Source organism: Lemur catta, chromosome 2, assembly GCF_020740605.2.
Source record: "Lemur catta isolate mLemCat1 chromosome 2, mLemCat1.pri, whole genome shotgun sequence".
Taxonomy (NCBI): Eukaryota; Metazoa; Chordata; class Mammalia; order Primates; family Lemuridae; genus Lemur; species Lemur catta.
Window position 1 is genome coordinate 14,238,273 of NC_059129.1, and position 19,943 is coordinate 14,258,215.

At 48.3% G+C, this 19,943-nt stretch overlaps 1 protein-coding gene across 2 annotated transcripts in view; it reads left to right on the plus strand.

The window, feature by feature from the left end:
- The window catches only part of EEF2K (eukaryotic elongation factor 2 kinase), a 55,227-nt gene that overhangs the window by 21,073 nt on the left and 14,211 nt on the right, over nt 1-19,943 (plus strand). The window contains exons 3-11 of one of the 2 annotated variants that reach the window (XM_045542764.1): nt 3,079-3,179; nt 7,470-7,530; nt 8,798-8,835; nt 9,277-9,448; nt 13,681-13,830; nt 14,255-14,387; nt 14,644-14,771; nt 15,487-15,688; nt 17,121-17,188. In XM_045542764.1, the coding sequence (XP_045398720.1) occupies nt 3,079-3,179; nt 7,470-7,530; nt 8,798-8,835; nt 9,277-9,448; nt 13,681-13,830; nt 14,255-14,387; nt 14,644-14,771; nt 15,487-15,688; nt 17,121-17,188 (1,053 nt within the window). The remainder of the gene's footprint in view (nt 1-3,078; nt 3,180-7,469; nt 7,531-8,797; nt 8,836-9,276; nt 9,449-13,680; nt 13,831-14,254; nt 14,388-14,643; nt 14,772-15,486; nt 15,689-17,120; nt 17,189-19,943) is intronic. The other variant, XM_045542765.1, reaches the window with a different exon arrangement.

Sequence of the window (19,943 nt, forward strand, 5' to 3'; positions counted from 1 at the left end):
TCTTCATCCTAATTTGTAAACAGGGAGGTGGAAGTTCCCATAGCTAGTCAGTGGTGGGCTGGAAGCAGGGTGGTTAAGAACCCCAAATGTTAGTACAGGACTTTTTATATTGCACTTTTAATAAAAAGTCACTTGCCTCAAACCCACCTGTTGCCAATAAGATGTGGTATGATTCTTTTCTGCGTTGGGGGAAAAAAGGTAATTTTGACTCCGTGAAATACTATACCCTCTAATTCTGAAATACTTTGTTCCTTGGTTGCTTTTTGTGGCTCGTGCCATGGCATCCAGCCAGGAGGTAATTTTGTTGGTAATCCTCGTTGAATGGGGAGGCCCCTGCCATTGGCGGCTTAGGGAGTGGCAGAGTCACTGTTTGAGAGAGAGAGGCACAGTCAGAGTCACGTGTGTCAGGCAGCGAGCAGGGCACCTGTGTGGACACACTCAGGAAAGCGGCTTGCTGACTTCTCAGCACACCGCCCGCTCCCTGACAAGTGGGGGTCAAAGACTGTCCCTGCCACTCACAGCCGCTGGCATATGAGAAGAGACCGTGGCATTTTAAAGAATAGGGATTGAAATTCAGAAAGTGTTTTAGATGTACACATGTCTGCTGTGGGGTTATTTATAACAGGGAGACATCAGTGACAAGCTCGAAGTCTAACAGTGGAGAACAACAGGTGAATAGATAGTAACGATAAACTCATACCGTGGATTGTTACACAACTGTTAAAGCAGGTTGGAACTAACTTGTAAATTTTACAATTGTTTGATGTAATGCTTCTGTTTGAAAAAACATCTAAGTGACTTGTTCACTGCTTCTCGGAGTATACTTAGGAGAACTTTTTTGCAGGCGAACTTGGTAATTCCTAAATTTTAAATGTGATGCAGCCGTTACATTTCCAAAATAATATGTCCTACCTGAGTTCTTGCACAAAGTGCACAAAGATTTAGATCTGAGAGAATGCTCACTTCAGCACTGTTTGTACTAGGAAATGTTGGCGAGAATCCAAATATTCGTGAACTAGAAGTTAGGCAAAGACCTTAAGGTACGTTCATACAATTATATATCTGGCAACCATGGGAAGGAAATGAGTTCACCCAGCCAGTCTGTACATATGACACGGAAAGATGTCCAAGATCCTGTGTGTGAAGGGGAACAAGATGCAGAACAGAACGTGGTGTGGTCACGTTGCTCTAAATACATCTTTGTGTTAACCGAGGCGTAGGAAAAACTTACAAGATGTCTCCATCAACCATAAACTATGGTTTTCACAAGAAGCAGATTAGGAAGGACTCCCACTTCCTAGTCTAGAATTCTACAGTGCTTGTGGTGTTTACATGAAGCAGACCATACTTGTGGAATCGGGGGGAAAAAAAGATCAAGATCCCTAAATAAAGTATAAAGAACCGTTGGCCCATTCTCCTGAAAGGATAGGAATTCTATTTACAGTGTGGATTCCAATCCTATTACAAAATGCACATAAAAGTTCTGGTTAAGGACTAGTCCAAGGCATCGACTCTGACTCTGATGGACAGCAACAGGGTGCGTTGGACTTTTGTCTTCTGTGTTTTCCAAGTTTTTTCATTAAGCCTAAATTGGCTTCCAAACTGGAAGAAAAGAATTACAGGCTTTGTTGTTTGGATTTGCAGAGATTAGAAAGCCGCAGCAAGAGAGCCCTGGGCTGTGTGTGTATGTTGTGGAAGGTCCAGCTCCTCTGCTGAGCCGCTTCTATTCTGAGCAGGGTCCTGGCAGAGGGGCCCGGGCTTGGGGGGTGGGTGAGGTGCAGCCCCGGTTGGGCTGAGTTCCTGGGAGGCTGGACTCCCGCAGAGGCTGGGGCAGCTGAGGTATGCTGGTGGGGGTGTGGAGAGGTGTGGAATTGCTGTCCCGTTTTGTTTTGTTTTTTAATTTTTTGGTTCTTAAAATATTTATTTTAGAGATGGGGTCTTGCTATGTTGCCCAGGTTAGACTCAAACTCCTGGGCTCATAAAATGGGCTTTTAAAAACAGAAGTGGGATTGTTCCATAATACAGGTTAGCAGCTTGTTCTCTTCTCTTGGACATCTTCTAGTTAACACTCCAAAAGCTCTGGTTATAAACAGGTTTTAAAAATTTGGGGGGTATTTTTGGGCATCACAATGATGGGGACGCTACTGCACAAGTAGGTGGAGCCCAGGGATGCTAGCAGCCCTGAGATGGGCAGGGCAGCTCTGCACGATGGATTTTCCTGCCTCCCACAGGACCTTGGAATGTCTCATGGGAATCGGTTCACAGTGGTCTGAGTCCGGAGCTTGATGCCATGTTCCACGTAAAGACAACATACCTTTGGCATGGTTCTGAGCTCAGCATGCTTATGTGTGTTATCTATGGATTTCATGTGGGGCAGTAAAATAAGGTGTTAGGCAATATTTATTATAAAAAGGGGGGGCCACTGGGTTTCCTTATAGAACAAATGCAGCCTTTCAGAAGAGCTGGTTAACCTTTTAAATGGATGCAATCAAAATGTCTTTAACCAATCCCTGCACATGAATCTTTGGGCTAAATTTGATTCTGCATGATTGCAACGATGCATCTTATAAATATATGTTTGCATACTTGTATTCATGTTTCTACAGGATCGATTCCTAGATATAGCATTGGGTCTACATCTACTGGGCCAAAATTAAGAAATGCATTTTTTTTTTTCATTTTACTACCTTGCTGGATTGCCTTTTAGAAAAGGTTTATACCCACTGGTGATCTGTGAGGATGCTCATTTCCCCACATCCTGGCCAGCACTCACTGAAATGTTTGTCATTCTGAACGGGGGAATGGTGTCTTATTTTCATTCTCAACTTTTCCAATTTCCAGTGAGCTGGTGTTAGTTAAGATGCATCACTTGTGCCTACAGGAAGACTGTGCCTGTGAGAGCAAATAGGGTCTTTGCGGGGTATGGAGTTGTGTTGCAGAAAGAATACTAGATGGGAGACCCTCTCTCTCACAGATGTTGTCTGTCCCCCAGAAGAAACAGCAGGGAGGGAGGAGGCTGGGCTGCAGTGTCCCCGAGGGCCCTGGTCTGACCCTAATGCCACCTTTTGCCTTCTGCAGGAAGCCTGGAAGCATGCGATCGAGAAGGCCAAGCACATGCCCGACCCCTGGGCTGAGTTCCACCTCGAGGACATTGCCACGGAATGTGCTACTCGGCACAGGTCAGCAGCTTGTCCAGGGGCCTTAAGGAGTCCTGGGTGGTGGGGATGGGTCCTGCTTCTGCTGACAATCAGTGAGGCCAGGTACCCTTCGGGGCCAGGAGAAGGGATTCATAATGACAACAGCCCAATATTGGAGTGTTGCCGGCTTAAGGTTCCAGGCGTTGTCTCACCGAAGGCTTCTCCGGCTCCTAGAAGGTACCTGTTAGACAGGCCGGGGTGGGCTGAGCTATGTTGCAGTAAGAAATACCCCAGAGGCACCACGCAACTAAGGTGTATTTCTCACATTTACGAAGTTGGGTGAGAAGTGAGCAACTGTTCGGGGCAGCTGGGGACCCAGGTTACTTCCACCTCGTGGCTCTGTCATCTCAACATGTGATCCCATCAGTGCTACCAGAGGGGAAGCGGGAGCATGGAGGTAGCACACCAGCTGTTCATTGCCTTGGCCTAGGAAATGGCATCACTTTTGCATGCAGCCCACTGGTGAGATCTAGTTACACAGCCTCAGCTAGCTACAGGGGGGCTGAGAAGGGTTCGCTGCCCTCTCCGCCTTTCTGCAAAGTGTTCCTCATCCCACCCTTCAACAAGATGGCTTTAGAGTCCCACATGGACCCCCTCTCCACTGCCGGCGGCCACCCTACCCACCCAGGGCAGGGTATGGGCTCGGTTCCTTTCTACCTGGGAGAGCACAGTAGGAGCTGGCGGGTCACCAACGGCCTGCAGGCGCAGTGCAAGCTCAGCTGGGATGTCAGACAAGGCCAAACTGTGTTTATTTCCTAACCAAAGTGCCTGACTTTACCTGCCTTGGCTTCAGTGGTGGGAGGCCGGGTGTTGTTGGCTAGACTCTCCTGGGATTTCTAAATTGGAGGTTTCCTTCTCCATCCCTGGTTTTTTAAGAACTCTGGTGCAAGACAGATTTCCTGTTCATGTGGGTTGTTCCCAGGTTGTTATGAGCAATGTTCTGGTTCCAACCAACCTGCATTTGGGCAGATTACGTTACTTCTCTGGGCCTTAGGTTCTCCATGTGGAAAATGGGCACAATAATTGTAGCAGTCTCATTGGTCTGCTGGGGAGGTTGAATGAAGCAATTCATTTAGGCACCCAGGGTAGAGTGAGTGCTCAGTGAACTTTGAGTAATGCTTACCTTTGTGCTGTTAGTAGCTTTGAGGGACAACTGAGACCCTTCCGATGTGCATTATCTCCCCTGTCCCAGCTTCTGGGTGCCTCGTTTGGAGGTGAGGGAGGATTATTTCCTTTACGTTAGTCTCTGTATAGTAATAATAATAATAATTGCTATTATTATTTTTTATGAGACAGAGTCTCAGTCTGTTGCCCAGGCTCGAGTGCAGTGGTGTCAGCCTAGCTCACAGCAACCTCAGACTCCTGGGCTCAAGCGATCCTCCTGCCTCAGCCTCCCGAGTAGCTGGGACCATAGGCATGTGCCACCATGCCCGGCTAATGTTTTCTGTATATATTTTTAGTTATCCATATAATTTCTTTCTATTTTTAGTAGAGACGGGGGTCTTGCCCTTGCTCAGGCTGGTCTCGAACTCCTGAGCTCAAATGATTGGCCCGCCTTGGCCTCCCAGAGTGCTAGGATTACAGGCTTGAGCCACCGTGGCCGGCCAATAATTGCTATTATTTATTAAGCACAGTACAGTTGACCCTTGATCAACATGGAGGTTAGGGCTACTGACCTCTTGTGCAGTCAAAAATCTGCATATAACTTTTTTATTTCCCTAAAACTTAACTACTGACAGCCTACTGTTGACCATAACATACAATCCGAACATGCAGGAACGTGCCAATAACATACAGTCGATTAAAACATAAATCAACTAGTATCTACATATATTTTATGCATTCATGACATACCTAGCTTTTAAATTTTTTAATATTTCTAGGCTATGAGGTTCATCTATGAATTTTTTTCAAATTGTTGCAAATCTCTAAAAAAATTTTCCGACATATTTGAAAAACATCTGTGTATAAGATGCCCCGCACACTTCAAAGCCATGTTGCCCCAGGGTCAGCTGTGCTTGCCCAGGCCGGTGCCGGCCAGTTGGCAGCTCTGACGTCCTCTCCTTCCTCTGAGCCCGGAGGAGGTTACCTGCCAGGCCTCTGCTTGTTTTTCAAGCTCTGGGAAACCTGTTCTCACCGAGGCTGGGAGTGTTCTGGAGCCCGCCCTAGCTGCAGGGTGGGCCAGGGCAGGCCTCTAACTAGAGCTAAGAACACCTCAGCCCAGAGGAAGACTTTAGACTTTAGGGATTGCCTGAGCTGAGATTTCCACCAAGCCAACCTGTTTGAAGTGCAGCCAGGCCCAGGAGCTGATTTGCTCTGGGAAAGGAAAGATGAAAATGTTCTGGAACCCCCTCCAGCTCTCTCTCTGCCTTGGGTGTGCACCCATCTGTGGAGAAAACAAACTCAGTTTCTCCTACTGTACTCTCACAACACAGCATGCTTCTGTGACCCCAGAATGTGTGGGGATTTCTTCCCCCCTGCAAACAAGCAGTTGGATCTGCAGAGGCTGCCAGCCGGGTGTCCTCTGATTCAATTCACTTCTGATACTGTCTACCTGGAGGTAGCATCTGATCCCACAGGGTGAAGGCTCGGTCCCACGAGATTGCCTGCCACTTCTGATGCCAGTCACAAGTCCCAGGCTGTGTTATCTGTGTTTCTGACCGACCAGCTACAAATTGGGCTTCCCACAGCCTCCTCCCTGGGTTCAGTTAATTTGCTGGAGCAGCTCACAGAACTCGGGGAAACACTCACTCATATTTAGAGGTTTTTTACAAAGGATACGGAAGCAGGGGGCCAGGCATGTGGGAAGGGGCTCAGGGGCTTCCATGTCCTCTCCAGGGTGGCATCCTTCCCTGTGTTTGGCTGTCTGGGAGCTCTCTGAACCCCGTCCTTTTGGGTTTTTATGGAGGCTTCGTTGCATAGGTATGATTGACTAAACTGTTGGCCATTGGTGATCAACCCAACCTTCAGCCTTGTCCCCTCCCTGGAGGTTTTTTGGGGGGTGGGGCTGAGAGTCCAGCCCTCTAATCTTGCCATGGTCTCTCTGGTGACCAGCCCCATCCTGAAGCCACCCAGGGGCTGCCAGTCACCAGCCATCTCCTTAGCATACAGAAAGACATCCCTTTGGAGAGTCTAAGGACTTTAGGAGTTGTGTGCCAGGAAACAGGGTCCGAGACCAAATGTATATTTTACAATATCACAACCCAGTGTTGGGGCTCAGAAAATGATACCCAAAGTCAAGGCACTAGAAACAGCATCATAAGCAAAGCCTCTCTCTGACCTTCTCCTGCCCTCCTGTCGCTCGTGCCTCATTCTCTCCCAAGGCAGGTCACAGAAACCTGAACCCTTTTCCCCCAAAGCCAGCCACAAAACCTAAAAACACTACTCTAACCTTCCCCAAACTTTCTGTGTAACAGCTGGCCTTAAAGACATTAAGATCCTCGTTCCAGAGGGGCCTTGCCCCATACTCGGGAGGAAGAAATGCTACAACAGAGAGGCCAAGAAAAATCTGAACAGACAGGGTTTCCCCACTCAGTCTGTTACCATCAGCTCATGCCCTTTTTGTGCAATCACATTTCTCCACAGCTGTCCCAGCTTCATTGACCCCGGGCATAAAATGTGATAGCTTCCCCTGTATCTTTGGGTCTTTGTCCTGAAGGCTCCTGTGTCACGTAAAACTATGATCAAATTAATTCATCATGCTTTTGTCTTGTTAACCTGCCTTTTGTTATAGGGCTGTTGGCTGTGACCCTTGTGATGGCAGGAAAGGGATTACCCCCTCTCTGTCCCTACACCGGCGGCCCCTTTCCTGGCTGGATCAGAGGCAGGACCGTCTTCCACCTCTGCCTGCACAGACAGTGGTTACTGCTTGGGAGATGCCCCGCTGCCTGGCAAGATTGAGGGCACTGCCACCTCCCTTCCTGGGATGTCCATTCGTTACATAGACCAGTTATAATCAGGATATTTATTTATTTGCTCAATCACTCATTCCCCACGGCTTTATTTATTAAGCATCCACACACACCAGGCAGCATGAGGAAGACAGATGTGGGTCTGCTTTGTGGAGTCACCGTCCAGTGGGGAGGCCCAAGGCAGAGCAAGCCGGCAGGTGGCTTGGCTGCGAGTGCTGGGGAGACGGGGCTGGGGCACAGTGGAGCGGGGGCAGGACCCTGGGGGCAGTGCAGAGCCCAGAAAGGTCTCTTGTCTTAGCCAGTGAGGGGGCAGGATCGTATTACGGACACTGTGCCCTTGGGTGGGTTCTGGTCTCTGCAGGTACAACGCTGTCACCGGCGAGTGGCTTCAAGATGATGTTCTGATCAAGATGGCGTCTCAGGTGAGCAGGGCCCGGACCCCCATGGGGACAGGGCTAAGTGGGGACTTTCTCCAGCTGACTTTAGTCTGTGTACCCTGCCGTCCGCACCCGCTTTATTTAATTATTTTAACTTTGGGTATTCTTCATGTTATTATTTATTTATTGTATTTTTTTGTAACAGCTTTAGTGAGGGATAATCCACACACCATGCAATTCACCTGTCTAAAGTGTACAGTTCAGTGGTTTTTAGTATATTCACCGAGTTGTGCAGTCATCACCACAACTAATTCCAGAACATTCTCACCGTCCCCAAATGAAATCCCATGCCCATTAGCAGTCACTCCCCATACCCTCGTCTCTCCCAAGTCCTTGGAAACCACCGTTCCACTTTCTGTCTCTGTAGATTTGCCTATTGTGGGTATTCCATATACTAAGATGTCATACATCAAAAGACTATCCTCTTGTTGAAAATCAATTGACCATAAATGTATATATCAGGTTTTCTTTTAAATTGCTGAATTAAATTTTAAACCCATTACTGAGTGGTTAAATAAATTCAGTGGGTTGCCACCAGCCTTTGGGGAAAAATAAGAAAAAAAAAAGGCTAGAAAATGGAGTCCTCCAGCACAGTGAGGGCAAGGATTGTTCTGTGAAACTTTTTTTAGTGTAACATACACACAGAAAAGCGTAGGGCTTGCTGAGTTTTCACAAAGTGGACACCAGCACCCGGGTCAAGAAACAGAACATACCCAGCTCCCCTCAGAAGCCCCCCAATCCCCGTGTCTACTCCCCTGCCCCCAGGGTAAGCACCACTATGAATTCCAGCACCCAGGTTAGTTTTGCTGATGCACTTCCTGTAAGTGGAGCCATACAGCAGGTGTTCTTTTGAGCGTGGCTTCTGTCGTGCGACATTTTGTGTTCATTCTCAGCGTATAGTATTTCCTTGAATGAATAGACCTGGTTGACTTCTCCAGTGTATTGTTGATGGACACTTAGGTTGTTTCCACTTTTTTCTGTTACTGACAGGGCTGCATTGTCTCTCCCCCAACATCCTGCCCACCGTGGGTTCCTCCCCTCAGCTGGGATGGCGGGTGGTCCTCGTCATGCCAGAGCCTCCGGGCTGGGAGGCCTTTCATGCTTTGGTGGAGGAAGGGGGAGGGCGCAGGGCTCTCAGGAGTGAAATGAGGTCCAGGGCACGGGCACCCATTTGGAGGGTGACATCTCCTGGCTCAGGGCTGCCTCTGGGTGGGGCATAGGGACTGATTACTCTCTGTGTGGTGTCTTTCAGCCCTTCGGCCGAGGAGCCATGAGGGAGTGCTTCAGGACGTAAGTGACTCATCCTGGTGCTTGGGGCCCTGCCCAGACTCTGCCAGGCCTCTAAGAGCTGGGACACTGGGACATTTTTGGCCAAGGAATGGAGACAGTAGCCTCTGCCCTCTTGTGTCCCAAGTTTCTCTCCTTCTGGTCTCCCTTGGACCACACATGAGGCCTGGCTGTGGGGATGGCTCAGGAAGAACAGGGAGTAGTATCCCACTCATCTCTGCTCTGGCGCTTAGAGGTCAAGGCAAATGGGATAGGAGGCCCTTAACAATGACCCTGAATCATCCTTCCCAGCTCTTTGAAGAATATAGTATGGCAGGAAAACCCTTCCCGCTGCCTACATTTTGTTCCTGACCCCAGCCAGCCAGGCAGGGTGTCACTGTCCTGAGGAGCCAGGGCTGTGGCCTCAGAGCACCCAGGCAGGTTTCCTGCTCCTTCTACCCCCAGGAAGAAGCTCTCCAACTTTCTGCACGCCCAGCAGTGGAAGGGGGCCTCCAACTACGTGGCAAAGCGCTACATCGAGCCCGTGAGCCGGGACGTGTACTTTGAGGATGTACGTCTGCAGATGGAGGCCAAGCTCTGGGGGGAGGAGTATAATCGACACAAGCCCCCCAAGCAGGTGAGTGCCCCCCACGCACCTCCTCCCCATGCCAGGGCAGCTGGGCACAGTGTCTGGGAATGAGGGTGGGGCTGAATGCAGGGTCCCTCCTTTACCTTCTTAACAGTGGCTAATGACAGCCACCATTTATTGAACATGGTGGGCCAAATACTCTATATGCAGAGAGTACTGTTCTCAAAAATGGAGCTCTGAGATTGGAATGTTTTTATTCCCATTTATAGATGGGTATCAGTCAGGATTTTAGTTCGCAAATGACAGAAACCCACTCAAATTGATGTAATCTAACAAGGCAATTCACTGCCTCATGAAACTGAAAAATAGTGCCAGCCACAGGCATGGCTGTATCCAGGACCAAACTGAAGTTGTCGGGAATCTTCCTCCATCTCTGGGCTGGGTGTTCTTCTGTGTTGGTGTCACTCTTGGGCAGCCTTTCCACCTGGAGTGGCACGCCAGCCCCCAGCAGCTGCAGGCTTTGCGTTCTGTCTTCTCAGCAGCCTTGTTGGAACAAGGACACCTGTTTTCCCAGAAGTTCCAATGAATGTCTCAGAACTGGGTTTCATTGGCTCTGATGAGGTCACATGCCTATGGCTGAGCCAATCACAGTGGCCAAGGGGAGAGGATATGCAGATTGGGCAGGCCTGAGCCTTGTGCCCACTTAGAGCTGGGAATGTGGGGTTCCACCCAGACCACCTAGGCTGAGATTGGCAAAGGGGTGGTTCCCAAGAAAAAAAAAGGAAGGACAGGGAAATGGATACCATGTCCACTCCCTGAGGAACCCAGGGCTCTGAGAGGTTAAATGACTTGCCCCAGCAGGCAGGGATGGAGCCAGGGCTCAAATCCAGGCTGTCTAGCCCCCTGCCAGGTTGGGTCCCTACTAGAGTCACTAGGGTGTTGGGTGATAGTGGCCAGGCCCAATTTCCTGCTGCCTGTTGGCATTTGAGAAAACATTGTTCCGAGCCTCTGCTCTGCCTAAATTCACTGCTCAGCCCTCCGGTAGTTTGAGTATCTGCTAGATGCAAGGTCTCCTAGGTGCCTTGGGAGAGCCGCACTTCCAGGCAACCAGCAGAATTCATTTAGCTCCTCGTATTTTCTGGGCCCTTGATTTAATAGGCACACTTGGGATGGGCACACAAACCACAGTCCCCACTCTGGGGGACTTGTGACTTCCTCAGCTATTCGCTGTGTTCCAGCCTGGCTTCCTTTCTCTTCCTCCCTGAGCTCGTTCCTGCCTCAGGACCTTTGCCCTGGCCCTGCCACCAGCCCGCATTACTCGTCTCCATGACACTTGCGTGGCTGGTCCTCTCATAGCTCAGGTCTCAGCCCACGTGTCCCCTCTGCAGCCAGGCTGGCTCAGACTGACCTAAGTGGAGTAGCCCCTCCACCCAGTCACCTCTGCCATGGCATTCTGGTTTGTTCTGTTTTCTTTTCTTTGGAGCAGTTAGTGCAGAGAGAGCTTTATTCATTTAGTTCACATGTTAGTTGCTTCTGTCCCCAAGGGCAGAGGTTTTATCTATTCTGTTCACTGCTGTCTCCCGGCTCCTAGATGTCCAGTAAGTAATAATGTGGTTGAATGAAGGGAGGGGAAGGGATGTGGTTGTTCGAGGAGGTCCTGACTGTCCATGTGTGGCTCTGCCACTGCCCCTCACCCAGGGAGCCCTCTGGCCGAGCAGGTGGCCCTGATGCAGGTTTCCTGGTAGGGATGGAGCCAGCATTTGGTGCAGAACCCTCTGAGAACCGCGCCTCTCCTCCTTCCCCTCAGGCTGGTTCTCAGAAGTGAGGTGGTGTTGGGGGGAAGCGCTCAGCTCAAGGCCCATTTGGCCCCTGCCCCTGTTGTCTGCCTGCCTGGTGACTCCCCCTCCCTGGATGGTCGTTGCCTTGGGACAACTGGAGCCGGCTCCTCCCATGGTGTGGGTGGCACCGAGGGAGCGGGTGCTGTGAATGAGACCTTATGTGACAGGGCAGGAGATCCACGTTAAAGTCACAGGTCTTCCCTACCCCACTGTATAGACCATACACACTGTTTATACATTTTCGTCTGTGTACAAGATTATACATATACTTTGTTAAAATAAAAAAAGTCAGCAAAGAATGTCAAGGTTCCCCATAATTCCCCATTGCAGGAGAAAACTGCTGTTCACAGGTATATATTGATTATTTTATATATATACATATAAAATGGCATAATTAGTATATATTATATATGATATATTGGTTATATATGTACAATATATAACCTATATATAATATATTGGTTATTGTATATATAAAATATATTGGTATATATTAGATTATTAAGAAATGTCCGATTTCCTTAAGTACCAAGTTTGACAGTGGATATCTCTGACATTTCCTTTTGACACTTCTTGTTTTATTTTTATTGTGAAGGTACATCCTCATTATTTCAAACACACATTTGGCTTGTGATTATCTTTCCAGGTTTTTTTTTTTTTTTGAGCAATTTTTGTGAAACCATGGATAAATCAAAAATACGTGTTAACTTTGGAATGTGAGTTGGAAACCAATGCAGTGCAGACAGCTCAAAATATCAACAAAGTGTTTGGGAAGGACATGGCTAATGAATGCACAGCATGTCGATGGTTTGAGAAGTTCCATTCTGATGATTTTAGTCTTGAAAATGAGCCATGTGGGTGACCTGAGACCAAGGTGGATAATGATGAGCTGAAAGCTGTAGTGGAAGTAAATCCATCTCAGCCTACGCGTGAATTAGCAGCAAGGTTTGATGTTACTATTCCAACAATATTGGACCATTTGAAACAAATTTGCAAGTAAAGAAGCTGGAATAGATGGGTACTACATGAATTAAATGAGTACCAGCAGAGAAATCCTCTTGAAGCTTGCCTTTCTTTGCTGTCATGACATAAAGGCAAACCATTTCTATACCGTGTTGTTCAGTGTGATGGAAAATGGATTCTTTTTGACAATCACAAGCATTTGGCACAATGGTTGGATAAAGATGAAGTGCTGAAACATAGTCCAAAACCGGATATTCATAAAAACCAGCTAATGGTCTCTGTTCGGTGGTCCAGCACTGGTACTATCCACTACAGCTTCATGAAACCTGGTCAGTCAATTATGGTGATGCCTACTGCAACCAACTGGGTGAAACGATGAGGATGCTTCCAATTAAGCAGCCAAGATTGAACAATAGAGACAGGCCAATCCTCTTGCAAGACAACGCTTGACTGCATGTCACATAAACAACGCTGCTCAAACTACAGAGGCTGGACTTGGAAAGTCTCTGTCATCCACCATATTCACCAGACCTTGCACCAACTGACTACCACCTGTTCCAAGCTTTGGACCACTTCTTGCAAAGAAAAATATTCAATTCTCAACAAGCTGGAAAATGCCTTTTCGAGATTTCACCACTCGCTTTCCAGGTTTCTTCACTGCTGGCATAAACAAGCTACCATTAAGATGGTAAAACTGCGTCGATAGTTTAGGTGCACACTTTTATTAATTGTACTGCTGCTTGTTTAAGATACAGTAAACTAAACTTTTGATTTGAAATCAGATATTTCATATTTAATGACTTGATATTACTCTAGAATTGTGTCTATTGATAATAACAACATGAGCAAAGGTTCCTGGCTCCTTTGTGCATCAATACATTTAATGCACATACTAAGTCTGAGATTCCCATTGCACAGGTGAGGAAACTGAGGCACAGAGAAGTAAAATAACTTACCCGAATTCACAGCATTAGTGTAAGACAAAGGTGAAGTTGCTTAGCAGACAGACCCACAAATATGTGCTGACATGAGATGGTGTCTTTCTTGCTCATGTAAAAGTCCTATTGATGGGTGCCGTGGGGTGGGCTGGTACCTCGCCTTCTTGAAGCCATCCAGAGCCCTGGTTCCTTCTATCTTGTTGCTCTGCCATCCCCTGGGGGTTGCTGTGGACCACGTGGTCAGTTCTGGCTCACAGGAAGAGTCCACCTTATGGGGCAGGCTGGAGTGATGTCATTGCAGCTGCTCACTTCCCATTGGCCAGGCGTGATCACATGGTCACACCTAGCTGCAAGGGAAGCTCAGCAATGTCATTCTAGCTGATGGCTGTATGTCCTATTAAAAATCAGGGATGGGTGTTTTCATTCTAAAAGGAAAAGGGGAGAATGGATTCTGATGGAGCCAGCATCTGTGCCCAGGCAGCTGGCTGCTCTCAAGCCCTCCCCCTGCCCTTCTATGTGACCGCACTGCCCCTCTTGTCAGGTGGACATCATGCAGATGTGCATCATTGAGCTGAAGGAGAGGCCGGGCAAGCCCCTCTTCCACCTGGAGCACTACATCGAGGGCAAGTATATCAAGTACAATTCCAACTCAGGCTTTGTCCGTGATGACAACATCCGTCTGACACCGCAGGTGAGGCCCCAGGCTCACCCTGCCTGCACGTCCACCCTCTGCCCACCCCAGCCCTTTGGGGTAGGAGCCTGGCCAGGTTCAGCCCCTGGAGAGGAGGGTCCCTGTGGGTATGGGATCCCACATCCTCAGAGGACCCTCAAGCCCCTTGGAGCATTCTGTAGGAGACTCTGTAATGGGACACCTATCACCCCACGCTGGCTTCTGTCAGCAGAACTAAGGTGGCCACAGGACTGCAGCCCCAAGGTCTCTGCCAATTGAACAGGCCTCTTTCCTTTGTCTTTTTTCTCTCTACACCTCCTTGCAGAGAAAGCCCCCAACATGGGCAGAGCTGGGGCATTTCAACCCAGCCCAGAGGCTGGCCAGTGTCTGCACAGGTCACAGCCCTGGTCTCTTGCAACTACCTTTTTCTTCCTGTCCCCCACAGGCTTTCAGCCACTTCACGTTTGAGCGTTCCGGCCATCAGCTGATCGTGGTGGACATCCAGGGCGTGGGCGACCTCTACACGGACCCGCAGATCCACACTGAGATGGGCACTGACTTTGGAGACGGCAACCTAGGTGGGTAGGAAAGCCAGCCTACCTCCACGGATACCAACCTGCCCGCTAAAGTCTCCCAGCTCTTTACGCACCCAAGGAAACAGGCTGCGACAGTCTGTGAACTTTCCTAAGGTCATCGAGATGGGGTCCTGGGATGTCTGACTGCCCTACGCTTGGCACATTTTACACCTGCCCCAGGCACATTTATGGGGCTGGCACTACCCATCCCTTGTCACAAAGCAAAGCAACATTCTAGGCATCCCTGCTCTGTCCACAGGTGTCCGGGGGATGGCTCTCTTCTTCTACTCTCACGCCTGCAACCGGATTTGCATGAGCATGGGCCTCGCTCCCTTCGACCTCTCGCCACGGGAGAGGGACGCGGTGAATCAGAACACCAAGCTGCTGGTAGGTGCCCAGAGTGAACCTGCTTGGCCAGGCAGGCCCTTCTGCTACCCAGACAGCAAGCGCTGCCTCCCTGGGTGGTGACAGCCAGGCCTGGCAGTGCTTAGTGGAAGAATACCAGGGCAGGAAGGATCCGTCACATCTGTGCCACAACTCGCGCCCCCGCCCCCCAGTTCAGTACACAAAGCCCTCTTGAGTGTCCCCACAATAGAGTGGCTGGTGTCTGCTTGAGTCGGGCCCATTTTTGACCAGGGTGAGGGGACAGAGACAGTGAGAAGGTGTGTGCATGGTGTGCATGTTTGTGTGGTGCATCGACAGATGACTGGACTTAGACCTGGCTCTCCAGCACCTCAATTTGTCCGGGATGAGGCCCCTTTCCCCCCACCTTGCCACATGGACCGGATACAAGAGAATGTTGGCAAAGACCAGCTTGGGGTTCTGGACATAGAGTGGGATATATTCTCCTGCTCAGGGCTGTAAAGTGTGGTCAGCACTTTAGGGGCTGGCAGGTCCTTCGAGCTCCTGTTCCAGATGTCCCCTCTTGGAGGTGTTAGGGTTAATACCTTCTGATTTTTTATAAATTTTCTATCAGCCCCTACATGGGCATGTATAGGAGCCATGGCTGAAAGAGCTTCAGGGTTAAAGGGAACAACAGGAAGAGCCCTTCATCCCCCAGAGGGTGCTTGTGTGACATGAATATCCTTGTTAATGTCCCCAGCAATCAGCCAAGACCATCTTGAGGGGGACAGAGGAAAAGTGTGGGAGCCCCCGAGTAAGGACCCTCTCTGGGAGCCGGCCCCCCCTGCTCCTCCGCCTCTCAGAAAACTCTGGAGATGAGAACATGAGCGATGTGACGTTTGACTCTCTCCCCTCCTCCCCGTCTTCGGCCACACCACACAGCCAGAAGCTGGACCAGCTCCGTGAGTGATGGTTTGGTCCCTGGTCATTGTGGTTGGAAGGGACAGGCAAGGGGTAGGGCAGAGCTAAACTGGCTTTAATTTATGTTAGAAAAATCAGCCATGCTAACCAAAAAGATTCATGGCCCCAATGGTTTTACAGGTGAGTTCTTTGAATGAACTTTCAAGACATGGGTCATCTAAATGCCATAAAAACAACTCCTATTGTAGAAAACAAGGCAACATTTTTCAGTGTGTTTTATGGAACTAGCAAAACCCTTATTCCAAAATTTGACAAAACATCAAAAAAGAAAACTATATCCCAACCTCACTAATATACACACACATACATCCACAGAACACACAAATTCTAAATAAGATATTAACAAGTAAAAACTAGTAATATCTTGAAGGAATAGTCTGTCAAATAGGGTTTTCACAGGAATGTGAGGGTTGTTCAACATTAGGAAATCTAGTAATGTGCTATTAATAGGTCAGAGGTGAAAAATGGAAACTGTGTTTCTGAAGTTGAAGTGATAGAGTTTGTGTTATGTGGCTGAGGGTGTGCAGGGAAGGCAGAGGGCAAGGCTGATGCCAGGACTTGGGCCTGAAGAACTGGAAGGATAGTGTGGTCATTTGATCAGGGAAAGTCTGTAGGAGGGAACAGGCTCAGAGCAGGAGAGGCAGATTTTATGTCAAAACATTGAAGGATTCTTTTAGACGTCTCCACTGGAAGGCCTTTGGGATCGTCTGGAGCAGGGGCCAACAGACTTTTACTTAAAAGAGCCAGAGAGGAAACATTTTAAGCTTTGCAGGTCATTCAGTCTCTCTATTTGCAGCACAAAAGTAGCCACAGAAAATATTTAAGTGAATGGGTGTGGCTGTATTCCAATAAAACTACTTGTGGATGCTGAAACTTAAATTTCATATGATGTTCACATGTCACAAATTCTTTTTCTTCTTCTTTTGACTTTTGACAACCATTTAAAAATGCAAGAGCCATTTTTAAAATCTGTATAAAAACAGGCAGGCAGACAGATTTGGCTTGAGAGAGCTCAGGGCAGGAGACAGAGACAGGGAACCAGCAGGAGACGGTTGGTTTTGAAGCTGTCTGAGGTGCACTTCTTGGGCCCCAAATGTACAAATGGCTTTTCTTCCTTCACAACTTCCCCTTACTGGGGGCCAAGTGTGGGCCAGGCACACGTGCTAATAAACACATTACAAGTATAATTGCATTATCACAGCCTTGATGAGCCTTGAAGGTGAAGCCGCTTGCTCAGAATTATGTAGCTGGCAAGTGGCAGGCTTAGAGCAAGTTCTCTTGTGCTTTTCTTTAAAACTAAAATAATAATAATAAAGGCTTGGTGCCAGGTGTGGTCTGCTTTGGGCTGTAGGTTGGTCTTGTGAATATTCCTGCGGTGGAACCAGCACATCATCTCTGTCTCTCCCTGCCCAGATTGGCCAGTGTTCAGTGACTTCGATAACATGGTGCCCAGAGACCATGACCATCTGGACAATCACCGGGTGAGTGCGGAGGGAGAGACGCTGCAGATTCCAGTGTCCTTGGGGTGGAGGACTGGATTCTATCCCAGTGGGAGTTGAGGGTGAATCTTCAACTTCAGAGGTGGGCAACCCAGCCCAGATATCCCCTGGGCACTGCCAGGAAGGCAGGAGGTAGGGGCAGCAGGAGGATACAGATGGATTCCAGCCTCCTGCCCAAGGCAGAGCTTTCCTTGGGGAAGAGCTGGGTTCATTGCAGTTCCTGGAGATGGTTAGGGAAGAGGGACTCCAGATCAGCGGCAGTGCGACCTTCTGGTAAATGCCAGGTTCAGCCCCAGGTTTGGATTGGCCACATGTGTGACGGTTGTCTCATCGCGGCGCTATACTGGGTCTCAGATCCATGACATGTAGCACAGTATGCTGTGATGCTCTTGGGTTGGATAAACAGAAGTTGGATAAACAGTTTCCTGCAGCTTCAGGTTGACTCAGTGGGAAGAAACTGAAAGAATCATATTTGCATGCACGCAAATGTGTATTAAGGTGTCAAATTAAAATTTCTTATGAATTTTTTAAATAAACAGACTTTGCAGAAATGTCACAGTTGCACAGACCACAAGCTCACTTTAAGCTGCACTCTCAGATTGTCCCAAAGGTTCAAGTTCAAGTTCAAGTTGCTTTTCAGAGTTCTTGAATGGAAGAAAAAAATAGCTGATACATCTGGAAGCGTCACTATGGGCTCAGTAGATAGTCTCGTTTAATCCTCACAACAACTTATGAGGTAGATGTTATTTATTCCTTCTAGAATTAGAATAAATGTTAAGATTTTAGAATAGGTAAAAAACACATCCTCATGTGTTAAAAGGAAAAGGCATGAAGAATTAGCATGGTGACGAGTTTTCCCCCCAACCCTGCCCTCTGCCACCTGCTTCTTGTCCCCAATGTTAGCAGCTGCTCGAGCAGTTCTCTCATTATCCCTGGTTTCGAGAAGAGGAAACTGAGGTGCAAGAAAGTTAAGCTGCTTGCTCATGGTCACTCGGTGATGGAGCCAGCGGTCAGACCAGGCTGTCCGACCCCACGCTCACCCTCTGCCTTGCCGCCTTGTGTTCGTGTCATTTCTCAGATGGGGAAACTGAGCTTGGAGAGCTTGGCTGCCTCGCTGGGATCACAGAGCAGGGGTTTGAATGAGTTTCTCTGTGTCACAGCTTGGGAGTGACGCCAGAGGGTGGGACGAGGTGCCCAAGGTTGTGGAACTCGTGGGCAGATAGGGCCTGTGATCCATTTTCAACAACAGCCTTTCACAGCCAGGCGCAGTGGCACGCACCTGTCGTCCCAGCTACTCAGGAGGCTGAGGTGGGAGGGCCACTTGAGCTCCTCCAAAAAAGAACCTTTCCCTCAACAAAATGAACACTTTAATTTTATTGTACATAAATTATACCCAAATTTTAAAAATTGAAATATTTTTTTAAAAAGAAAACCCCATCAGCCTCTCAGCTCACACAGGACAAAGGCTCTAGAGTTGTCTAGAGACAAGGGCAGGTCTCTCTGAGGACAGCACAGTTCCTCGGGCTCGAGAGGGTCCCTGGCCAGACCAGAGGCCAAGGGTTTCACTATACATGTTTGAATGCCTCCCATCTATCTGCGAGAGTGATCCAGGTTTTACGTTTATGGTAGTGATACCAAGCTGCTTTAAAAAATATATATTTATTTAAGTAACATACAATGGTTTCTCTAAAGACATGAGAAGCATGAATTCAGGAAAGTGGTTTTATCTGGAGGGAGAAGAGAATGGGAGGGGAAGGGACACACAGAGGTCCAAATTTTAATAGTAACATTTTAGTTCCTTTTAAAACTAAAAGATCTCAGGTAACTAAGGCATAGTGTCAGGAATTGACAAAGTTGGGTGGTAGGTGTGTCGAAGTTGATTTTAGAATTCTCACTGCTTATTCGTGTGTTTGAAATACTTCCTAGTAGAATAAAGAAGGAAAGAAAATAAAAGTATTCGGTAATTAACGGGGCTGGTGACGTGCAGAGAAGGCCAGAACTCAGTGTTGGTAGGCACATGACTGAAGTTTTAGAGATCCTAAATTATACCAGATTCCCTTTCAGAACAGAACTCAGATCTGAGGGAGGATAAGAAATATGCCTAGGTGACTTGTGCAGTGTTGGCTGAGGACTTACTGATAGTAAATATTGTTCCCAAGGCTGTATTTTTGTCCATGGGTCATGGACCTGAAACCAGCCTTTGTTTCTCTGCCTGTGAAATGGGTGAGTCACTCTGAGTAAAGCCCTTACTGCAATCCACGTTTGCAGAGTATAACACCTTGCTTCATCCTCACAGCCAGCCTTTTGATGTAGGTGCTGTAATGAATCCCCAGAGCTAAGGATGCTGAAGGCTCAGAGAGGTTAAGCAACTGCCCAAGGTCACAGCTGGCGAGTAGCAGAGCCAGGTTTGAGCCCAGGCAGTCTAGCTCCAGAGCCCAAGGTCTTCACCATTACTTTATCCTGCCTCATTGTCACCCAACCAGCAAGGGGCAAGGAAGAGGATGTTAAGTGAGGTGATGGACAAAGGAGAGAGAGCCAGTGGTTGGGATGTCCAGATGTCACCGCCAGGTCCTTAGAGGACCACTGGGACCCTGTTAGGGTGGAAACTTTCTAGGTGCTCGTGGTGGGTTGGAGGAAGAATTCTCACACAGAGTTTAGGATAGAGAGATGTACAAAGTTTATGGATTTTCCCAAAAAAGAGAGAGAGTGCATGAAGGAGGGAGTGGCCACAGCACAC